This window comes from Odontesthes bonariensis, chromosome 18 (assembly GCF_027942865.1).
Source record: "Odontesthes bonariensis isolate fOdoBon6 chromosome 18, fOdoBon6.hap1, whole genome shotgun sequence".
In the NCBI taxonomy this organism is placed as follows: Eukaryota; Metazoa; Chordata; class Actinopteri; order Atheriniformes; family Atherinopsidae; genus Odontesthes; species Odontesthes bonariensis.
In genome coordinates, this window is record NC_134523.1 from 24172282 (window position 1) to 24183180 (window position 10899).

The 10899-nt window shown below is 43.9% G+C and overlaps 1 protein-coding gene across 1 annotated transcript; it reads right to left on the reverse strand.

Moving 5' to 3' along the window:
* Positions 1-795: 795 nt before the first annotated feature.
* Positions 796-10337, reverse strand: brd2a (bromodomain containing 2a). The gene is made up of 12 exons (XM_075450372.1): positions 8842-10337; positions 5916-6216; positions 5483-5620; positions 5179-5329; positions 4839-5038; positions 4102-4620; positions 3888-4016; positions 3604-3795; positions 3251-3513; positions 2839-3158; positions 2623-2748; positions 796-2524 (listed from the first exon to the last, which is right to left on the reverse strand). The coding sequence occupies exons 1-12, from the start codon at positions 8871-8873 to the stop codon at positions 2397-2399; spliced, it is 2499 nt and encodes an 832-aa protein (XP_075306487.1). The 5' UTR covers positions 8874-10337; the 3' UTR covers positions 796-2396.
* Positions 10338-10899: the final 562 nt, after the last annotated feature.

Sequence of the window (10899 nt, forward strand, 5' to 3'; positions counted from 1 at the left end):
CCATAGAGGAGGCATACGAGCAGAAACACCTGCGGTATTCCGAGTTGGCCGCAGAAGCTCGACATCAAGGCTGGAATACTGAAATCCGCCCAGTGGAGGTTGGGTGCAGAGGCTTTATGGGAAAATCTGCCACAAAACTTCTGAGGGACATGGGACTTAGGGGCCAGAGCCTGCGCACAGCCGTCAAAGACGCATCAGAGCAGCCGAAAGGAGCAGCCAGTGGCTTTGGCTGAAGAGGGACGACCCCAGTTGGGCCCCCAAGTAGTGCAGCAGGAGGTATGCGGTCAGCCAGCCTAGGCCTGACTCAGGGAACTGTACGCCCCTGCCATGCATAGTCCCCTGAGATGTCTGCCAACAGGCTAATTGGGCTTGGGACGAAAGCTCAGGACTGATCACCCTGCAGCTGGTTATTATCTTGTGTTGGTGCAGTAGAATGTGTAGTCTGTATGTATTTTGTATTGTCATAATACAAGTTCATAGAGAAGTAATAACAGATAAAGAGGGACGGGATAACAAACTGGAGGAGAAACTAACATGAGCATTCCAGAGGCTCCAGTTTCCATGTAAAAAGGCCAGAAAATATAAATTTCCAGAAAATGTAAAAAAGTTTTTTAATGATAAACTGGTGTGAATTCAATGCTTTCATCTCAAACTGGTTAATCTTAAATTAACTTCTATGAGAGTAGCTGTCTGTTTCCAACCAGTGTTCATCTAATCTCATGTAATCCACGCTGCATGAGATCAGATTATTTCCTGAAATGAAATCATCTGTAAATGAAACATCCCCACAGCCAGTGAAAAGATGAACATGTCTCACTTTATTTATGTACAGACGTTCAGATGAAACGAGTGCAGAGGCATTTAGATTTCTGCCAAACTTCAGGAGACAGACCAACATCTGGAGTTCTGAATCATAAAACAGAAAGCTTAAAAAGAAATCTAAACTAGTGGAAAAAAAAAAACACTCAGACTGCAAAATATGTACACTTCTACAATCCTGGTGGTTAATCTGTGCACGTCAGATTTTGACTAAAAACTTTCTGATATCATGAAACAAGCCTCTCTTAAAATCCTCCTAAATAAATAACTTAATGATTTTAATAACAAAAACCCACCTAAAAATCATAGTAGTACCACCCAAACAAACAGTGCATCATTACTACATATAACCATCTATTCTCCACCGAATGTCAAAATCCAATAAACTTCTTCCAGGTTTGCACATGGAACAGCAGAAAAGTCTCAACTCGCTGTTTCTGCCGGGGTTTATGACACAAATACGTAAACATACTCTGAGAATAATATCAAGCTTTCAGCTGCCGAAGATCTTAAAGGCCTCAAATTATTTACTGACAAACCCAAACTGCTTCCCGTCTGAATCAAAACTCGAATCTAAAGACCAGAAGAACTTCTCTTGTTCCAACTTGTGTTCAGATGTTTTATGACAGAAGAAATCAAAACAACCGAGAGGTCATTTGGGCACAGGTGAGTGGACAGGACGCGTCCTCACAATTTAATTTGCAGATTGGTCACATTTAATAAAAACAAACGAAAAAAAAAAAAAAAAAAAAGTTTACAGAAAACTTGGATGAAAAAAAAAAAAATAAAAAAAAAAAAAAAAACAGAAACACAGAAATATCTACGTAGAAGTTGTAACTAGGACACATTTCTGTACAGCGAGGACACGACGAGCCGCTGTATTGCATGCATTTTGTTTTCTACTGAACCAAGGTGCTTCTGCGTGCAGAGATCATCAGCGCCCGCGTCAAAACTATGAGGAACTTCACAAGGATGTCACACGCACACATGCACACACAAAACATGACGCATTCATACACACACACTTCCTCTTTTTCACTCCAGAAAAAAACAAAAAAAAAAAAAACTAAACAACTCTGCCCATGCCAGTTCGATCTTCCCCAGAATGAGGGAATAAATTAGCTCCATAAAATGCTTCTTTATAAAAGAAAATAGATATTTATATAACTGTACATCTCATCTATACAGCATAAAGACAGGGAGCATGTTAAGAAGGGAAAAATCTCCAGAAAGTAGACAGATTCTGGCAGTAGCACCCATATCCCTCCAACATATGCATCAATCTTTATTTGCAGGAGATGGAGCTTCCCCGGCTCCACCCGAGGACGGCAGGACGATACAATCAGCGTCCACCTCTCATCCGTCCTCTGCTTCGTCCAGGACCGGATGAACGAGCCGAGCTCGGGGACAGCTCCATCTCTTTTTCCGGCTTTGACGAGACGAGTCGGACCAGTTGTGCTGGTCTCATCTGATCCGTCCTGCAGCTCCATTGTCAGTAGCTCCGCAACTGTTCAGTCCACCCGGGGGAGGGAAAACCCTGGGTCACATGACCCTTTCATATGGAAACAGTCCGCTTCTCAGCCAGAGTCCGATTCGCTTGTGTCCGAGGACGAAGACGAAGAAGACGATGAGGACGAGTCTGAAGAGGAGCTGCTGGCGCTGAGCCGGGACGGCTGGGTGTGGGTCTCCGATGCCGTTTTCTCAGCTGGAGAAAACAAAGAAGTAAATTCATATTAAATTCACCAACACGTGAATATTTTCCATCCCAAAGATTTCCTGGAGAAAGCAGAACGGAGGACTTACGTTTGGTCTTTGGGGGCTTCTTCCCAGAGTTGAGCTGCCCGCTGACATCCATCAGTCTCCTCTCCAGCTCCAACTGCTTCTCCAGAGCGAGCTCCTCCCGCGACTTGCCAGCACTGTTTTTACTCGCTGAAATTCAGACAGACGAGCAGCAGAAACAATAAGATGAGGAACCAAACATCACATCAGACATGAAGCCTGAGAGTCATTGAAACTCACCATAAGGCTTGCGGGGCTTCTTCCTCAGACACGTCATGACGTATCTCTCCAGCTCCCTCAGTGTCGACGGCTTCAGCGTTTCGAAGTCGATCTCGATCTCCTCGGGGTTGGTGTCTCGCAGCGACGGCTCTCGGGACTGGATGATGTAAACGACGCGGCCCAGCTTCTCGCCCGGCAGCTTGTTGATGTCCAGGCTGAGCTGACGCTTCTCATCGTACGACATGGGTGCCGTGTCCTCCTCTTCATCCGAGTCGAAATGACTCACGATGGGGTCGTGCATCGTCTGCGGCATGTTGAACATCATGCTTGCCTTTTTGGATCTGAAAGGGGACGGAAGGAAAAGATTGTGAGAATAATGAAACATGCACGACACTTTCAGTTCCTACGCCGTCCACTAGGTGGCAGCACTCACTTGCTCTTGTTGTTTTTCTTGCTCGGCGCCTTCTTAATCGGCATGACGGGACAGGCCACTGCTTTGTTGCTCTTGGGTTTTGGAGTCTTGGTGATTTTGGGGGTCTTAGGCGGTTTGACTGGGGGCAGCTCTTCCTCGATCCTCCGATGTTTCTCTTTTTCCACCTTTTTCTTCTTCTTCTTGTCTTTTTTCTCTTTCTTCTTCTTAGGTTTGACTATGGGGCCCTGAGAGAGAGCAGTGAGCTGCTCGTGAACTGCTTTCAGCTGAAAGAGAGAAAAGCAAAAAGAACTCAGTTTCAGGTGGACGGCGCCCTGCGTTTATGTGCACGTTGTGGGGGGGCGCAGAGTCCCAACCTGTTCCTGCAGCTCTGCCAGGCGGTTCGCCCTCTCCTCCTCAGAGTCTGAGCTTGGGCTGCTCTCACTATCCTCACTTTCGCTGCTGAGCTCACTCTCAGATGAGGATGAAGAGGAGGACGACGACGATGAGGAACTTGGTGGTGCTGGAGGCTCATCTGGCATCTTAGCAAAGCAGAACTCAAACACATCCTAGAAGAAGGAGCAACGTGTGAGTCAACTCGTTTAAAAACAGGAATTGTTGTTTAATGCAACAATAATCAGAAATCCCATGAAATAAGCACCTGGAGTTTTCTGGCCATGGCCACCACATCATGATCAGGGGGGTTGTACTTGTAGCAGTTGGAGAACATCAGTCTGACATCAGCAGAGAACTGCTGCGAGTCGCGGTACTCTCTGCTGTCCATCTTCCGCTGGAGAAAACAACAGAAAATAGACGATTATTATTTGTGAGTTTTTCCACATGCAGATGGCTGTGTGGTTTCCTGAAGCAGGTACCTTGATGGTGCTGAGGTCCATGGGCTGCTTAATGATGTCATGGTAGTCATGAAGGCCCAGCGTTGTGGCGTCGACGGGCTTGTAAAACGGCCAGGCGTACGCGGCGTGCTTCTTGGACAGCAGCTCCTTCAGCACGCCGCTGCAGTAGCGCAGCTGAGGGCTCAGCTTGCTGCGGCGCACCGGCGTCGGCAGAATGGAGTCCGGTAAGTCTTTCTTAGGAGGTTTGATGGGTCGTCCACTGACCCCCCTCCTGCTGGCCGCTGTTGCTTTGGTACTCATCATCATTGCCCCGCTGCCCATCCCCATGCCCAAGCCCAGCCCCATGCCCTGGTTCAGGCCAAGCGCTTGGCTCATTCCCAGACTGCTGCTGTGGTCCATCCCCAGAGAGGTGAGCGTGAGCGGGGAGTTGTGTCCCCCTCCCATCCCCAGGCCTATTCCACTGACACCCATGGTGCTCATAATGGGCATGGCTACTGTGGTCGGGGTGGTTGTGTCTGCTTTCCGCTTCACACCTTTTTTCTGTGATCGATTGGACAGAAGATGAGCGTCAGAGTGCTTCAGCTGAGCTCTTCATGCACTTCAAACACACTTAATGCAGTAAATTGTTGTACTGGTTTGTTTCAAGTAGTTTTATCTTATTTTTTATCTGCAGCCACGTGAAGCACTTTGTAAGATTTGTTGAGAAAAGTGCTGCATAAATTCAGATTGTCATTATTATTTCTTAAACTAAAGATTACCTTAGCTGTGGGCTGTGTGGGGAGCAGGCCTGTGATGGTGGGGAGGCTCTGTTCAGTTGGAAGAGTGGGGGTAATGCTCTTGCTCAGAATTGTCTGTGGGGGTGTAGAGAGAATGGAGTCGGGTGTTTCCGGGGTGGGAGGCGAGTATGCCGACTGGGAGACAGCCGGAACTTGATGAGCGGTCGTCACGCCTCCTGAAACTGGGAGACAGAAAGAAACATTACATACATTTTTTTATTAACCTTTATTTATACAGGGAACATCTCATTTACAAGAGAGACCATGTATTTTAAATAAATGTACCCTGCAGGGTGACAGCAGCCCTAACACGTCAGCTCACCTGCATTATTTCGGCCTTTTTTGCCCGGTTTTACTGGTTTGCTCCGTGGCAGGGGAGGTGCCAGTTCCACCTCCTCCTGGGGCATCTGAGCCACTTTCTGCAGGAATGCCTTCTCCAGAGACTGAGCCATCAGGACTATGTCATCCGTTGGCTGCAAACCAGGAAAAATGAACAATACAGTTAGAAAAGTAACAACACAATCCAGAAATCCCAGATTCACAATCTATTAGATTTGACGAGGCCAGAAGCAGCCGACATGAAACATTGTGTTTTTGTGCTAATCAAACATTCTTAAATTGCTTACCTTGTTATAAATGTAGCAGTTGGTGAACATGGTGTTGAAGTCCTGCATGCACTCGCTGGCGCTGCGGTAGAAGTTATTCTCTAACCTCTTCTTAATGCTACCCATGTCCATGGGAGTTTTAATAATCTTGTGATAGTCCTGCGGATGCACACAGAAATTATTTCGATTTTAAATTAGTTGAATTATTTTATAAATAATTATGATTACAATGAATTGAATTCCAATTGGCTTGAATTTGACTTTATTATTTAAGTGCCTTGAGATAAAAAAAATTGTTGCATTTGGCACTATATAAATAAAAATTTGAATTTCAGACAAACTAAAATCTGGTGCAAAGCTTTTATCCGAGTCTTTGTTAAAACGGATTCAGGAACAACTGCTTTCATGGAATCAGAGACTAAATAACGCTCAGATTCTTTACAATTATACTCACAGGCAGGTTGAGCTTGACTGAGTCGACTGGTTCATGGAAAGGCCAGGCAAAGTGATGCCTCCACAAAGACTTGAGCACGATTTTCTGTAGGAACTGGAGCTGGTTGGTCATCCTCCCCTGTCGGCTGGGGTCTTTCACCAGGGGCTGTGGGGGTCCCGAGTGGATTATCTGATTGAGAGGGGGCATCCCATGACTCTCAAAGTCCTCATAGAGCAGTGAGGGTTTTCTGATGCGCTTTCCAGCTGTGCCAGTGTGGTCCATCGTGACTCCCATAAGGCTGACCTCAACCCCAGAAAGAGAGCTGTTGAGTACACAGTTGAGAACCAATTAACTATTTGGTTTAAGTCTTCACAGGAAGACCAACATCTAGCAAGTTTTAATCGTACGGTTTCTCAGCTTTAAAAAAAAATTTAAAAAAATCCAAATACCGTACTTACTAGTTAAACTATTATTTCTGTTTAAATTACTATACAGAGACTCAACAGTCACTAAAAATCAATTTTCCAGTTTAGTTTGAGGAAAAATAAGTACTCATGTAAAACACTGAATTCCTCTCCCCCATAAATATCAATACAAAAGGTCAAAATCTATTATTAGTTTAAAAAGTTCGCTTGTTGGCACAGCCCACATTGTTTTATCAGAATTAATCATGCTCATCCTAATGAGACATTCAGACATACAGTTCAAATTAAATCCCTTTCACGCGACATATTCTTTCATCTCCCTGCAGACATGCATTGGACCAATTTGGAATGTACTTGTGTCAACTCAGCACTCCCATCCCAGGAAGAGCAGGCATGACTACCACTTCCTCCTCTCTACCTTTATCTTGCTGCACCGACTTAAACTCCACCCCCGCTTCTGTGTGGAAAAATCTCTCCCAAGCATTCCGGGAGGAGTTTCGGCTGCCGTTAATGTAACGACTGGTCTCTATAGACCCATTTTCCAACAAACAACATGCCCTTAAACACAAGCACACAGAATTTCCTCCACTTTTTAAGATGGGGCACACCGACTTGTGACATCAGTGGCAATGGGGTTTAGTTAACCACTGTAGTAACGCATAGCAGCTTTCTCCAGGGCTCACAGTTGCATACAGAATCCTGAAGTTCAGTTACACATTCATTGACCTCAAAGGAAAATAAATCCTGAACCTTAAATGAGTCTAATCAAGACAAACACATGATTCTCGTGTCTAATGTTTAAAGGCAGCCCGTGTAAAACAATGCCGGCCTCACTTACCATTGTACCACCAAATGTATAAACTAAAAGGTGCACTCTGCCAAATGTGGTCGTCGCAGGTAAACAAAAAAAATGCAGACCGAATACTGATCAAGTCACTTAGGTTTTATCGACTCCCATTAGCTTACTGTGCCATTCTTTTGTTGCTGAACAGTGCCGACTTGAGGGAATAAAAGGGACATAAACTAAGCTGGGCGTCATGCTTTGTAATGTAACGCCACAAGTTTAGAGAAGTTCTAAATTCACTCAACTCAGGTGTTTTTGGAGAATCATTAATCTACCTACATTACATCAAGTTAATTTATACAATTCTGAGGAAATTGACTTATAATATGTGGTTAGGTAATACAAGCGTCCCACGATCGACAGTCCAAACTCACCATATCCCATCCAATGACATGGGTCATCTGCAGGAAAACAACTACTTCGTGACAGATGTCGTCCGTTACTTTACTTACTGTTTAAATATATATGCATTAACTGGTTTGTTTGCATATCTAGCTTACATGAGTAGTAACCGTGCTTGCATCACAGGATCCCAACTGGCAACTACATTAACAGTTAAACATGTTGTCACAAAATACATTTACTCAAAATCTGGTCATCTTGAATGATACAACTTTTGGAAACTCATTTGACAGTTAGTGTACTTTATTATTAAAAAAGAAAAATAATCATTTACATAAAAAAAGGAAGCAACACTGAACAAAAAATGTTAGCTTTGAAATAACAAGGACAGATTGGGAGGTTAATAAAGGTGCCAATGTTTCATAACAGTAAGAAGATATATATAAAACTAACAATAAGAAACTGAAAAAAGTACAGTCGTAAAAGCCTAAACATAACAAAAGTAACTGCAGCGCGGAGGCGCTACCACGTCAGACTTGAGCGACATCGAAACTGTAACCAGGCAACGACCGAAACACACCACGCTGACCTAACCTCTCACAAGAGTCTGTTTATTTTGACCAAGTTTATTACCAGTATGTGGTATTCTTGAGCTAGCTATGAATAACTTATTAATGGCACAACTGGTTACGGCAGCTGGATCGGCAGTTGTGAAACTGCAGCATGTTGATGCACCGGTGATCACAACAACCCCTGACCGCCACATGGCTACCACAACAAACCGGCTAAATACGTCGGATGTTGTCCCCTGCATCCGCAGCACCGCTCACCTAGCCTAGCTCAGGTAACGTTTCACCGTGGACACATACGAACACACTCAATGTTCACGTTATCAACTCTACGTGTTTTATACGACCACTGTTTTCTCGTATATTATTGGGCACATTGATTTTCATTCAAATGTGTTCGATTGACGGGCCCATCTGTCTTTAAATGTTGTTCTGCGGCTAATGCTAGCAAAAGCCAACACCGACTACCGAGCTGCAGCAGAGCGGCCAACGGCAGAGGCGCCCCGAAGATGGCGCCTGCACAGCGCAATAAAGAGTCGCAGCTTTTATAAATTCAATATTTTTTCATTTCCTCCACATAAAAAAACACTTGTAATAGCTTTAATGACCCGAACTTATTCCCGTGGTACATCCAGTGTCCAGCTCTCACTTCCAATCGTATTACAGCATACGCAAGCTGCAAGCACCGATATAAAGAAAATAAATCACGAGAATTTAAAAATATTCCCTCTGATGGAAAGTTGAGAGTCAATTTTACCGGTAGATACCTGTTAAGGAGCGGGTTAACAGCCATATCCATCAGGATGGATCCGGATTCTGTTTTAGAAAGATTCAAAACCAGGATCCGTCTCCGGTCGTCAGTTTTCTCCGCTCCCCGCCACAGCGAAGTCCTTGCTTCTTTACTTCGGTGAAATGGCGACTGTGCGGCTACACCCGGTACTTTATAGGCCGACCATTCACATGATTGGGCAGACTACCTCGTTTGTCTCCGCCCACTGAAAATGTATTCGCTGTTTGCGATGTCTATCATATTGGCCACGCCCACTTAATGGTGACGCTCCGCAAACAACCTTTGAGGACAACCTATTCGCATGTTTTTTTCTGCCAGTCAAGGATGTTGCACAATATTATTGGTCCAGCCAATTCAGTGTTATAGGTGTGCTGCCTGTAACTGGCTCCCGGATATAATCCTTCAGAAAAAGCGAGGACAACAAAACCACCCAATTCTCCATCATATTATATTACGTCAACGTGTGCAAGGCGGCGACGGGGATTGGTCAGAACAGCTGTAACGCGGGCTTCCAGTCTAAATCCCAAGAAGCCTATTGGTTCTTCCGCTCGGTCACGCGCACCCCCTGAAGAGAGCCTCTCCCTCACGAGCTTCACTTACAGAACATCCGCATTTCTTTCTTCTAGAAAACGCGCGCAGGCGCCATCTTTGACCACAGGAATACATGTGGACTGTAATCGATTTTTATACGACGAAAATACCAAGAACAACAAGGAATACATACACAAGAAGCCATTTTTAGTGTACCAACACAGCTAAGTTCAGGGCCCATTATCTGTAGCGGAGTAGGCTTTGAGGACGGCCAGGAAAACAAGGCCTCGTGGCCCTGATGAGTGCAAAAAAAACACGGTTAAAGCCTATGGTTAAACTAAAAATGTCTGACTATGAGGCCACAGACTACAGCTAAAATTGACTAACATTAAAACATAGCAACAAACGACAAAAAGACCACATTGGCCTGGTCACACTAGCTGACTGTCCACTGAATGACACAGCAGTTTCCTTCTTTGACCTCGCCCTACTTTCAAAGTTAGCCAACAAACCAAAAATATTTAAACTATTTTAATGTAACATTCCAAATAAGCATTAAAAGCAGATACTATTTCTAAATCTTAAAAATACTGATACTATACCTGTTTTTGAACTCTCAAAGTTCAAAAATCTGCATTAACGATTTAAAAATATAAGAAATCACTTATATCAATAATTAACAGAAAATATATACCTGAAAACGACTAAATTAATCTAATCCAACAACAACAACATGGTTACCTAACCACGTTCGCCCATCCCCCACACCAAGGTTACAAATTCCCCACAATGTCACTCAAATAAACGGTGGAAACCAACCACTCAGACTATGCAGTATTAAACATCAAGACAGTTTTGATCATTTTAGCGCTGATTAAAAACAAATTAAACTAATAAAAAGAAAGTTAAATCATCCGAAACAAAGTAAAAATGAACATGATATAATTGCATTTAAAATGTTTTAAAAAGTCTCCACTTGTAAATTCCAAAATAATGCGAAACCTTTCTTCCAATAATCTTCTCGTCTTCCACCTCGACACTTTTTAACCAACACATTTCCCTCAAACATGTCCGCCTTCTTCCCCGGTTCCCTGCGCTGGGTGGGGGAGGGGAGTCATGTGATAAAATAAGCCTGAACGTACTGTTCAAAACCTGAACACGTGGCATTTCACAAAGACCGCGATGAAACGTATCCACAGCTCATAATTTCCCCACCTCCACATCCGTATTCATAGATTTATGAAAGCACTGGGTCCATATTTGAGGATAAAGTTGGCAAAATATCCGAACAAAGAACATACTTTCCCGTTGGACTTGGCTTTCTCCCATTGGTCAAGTCTAACCACGTGATAAAAAATACCCTAGTATTATTGATTGCGCTATTTCCCAAACGTCTTCGCTAATTATCCACATGTGATCGCAATATTTCCTCTCAGTTCACGTATCTTAGTTTGTCTCAAACTGGGTAAAAATGTTGCTTTTCTCCAGATGGCGATTGCTGTCG

What these genes read in the sequence shown, in the direction of transcription:
- brd2a (XM_075450372.1), bottom strand. Translation starts at nt 8,873, where the DNA reads ATGGATATGGCTGTTAACCCGCTCCTTAACAG. An exon ending in TGGCAGAGCTGCAGGAACAG is followed by an intron (nt 3,514 to 3,603) that starts GTTGGGACTCTG and finishes TCTCTCTTTCAG; the next exon opens with CTGAAAGCAGTTCACGAGCA. An exon ending in AAGAAAAACAACAAGAGCAA is followed by an intron (nt 3,159 to 3,250) that starts GTGAGTGCTGCC and finishes GTCCCCTTTCAG; the next exon opens with ATCCAAAAAGGCAAGCATGA.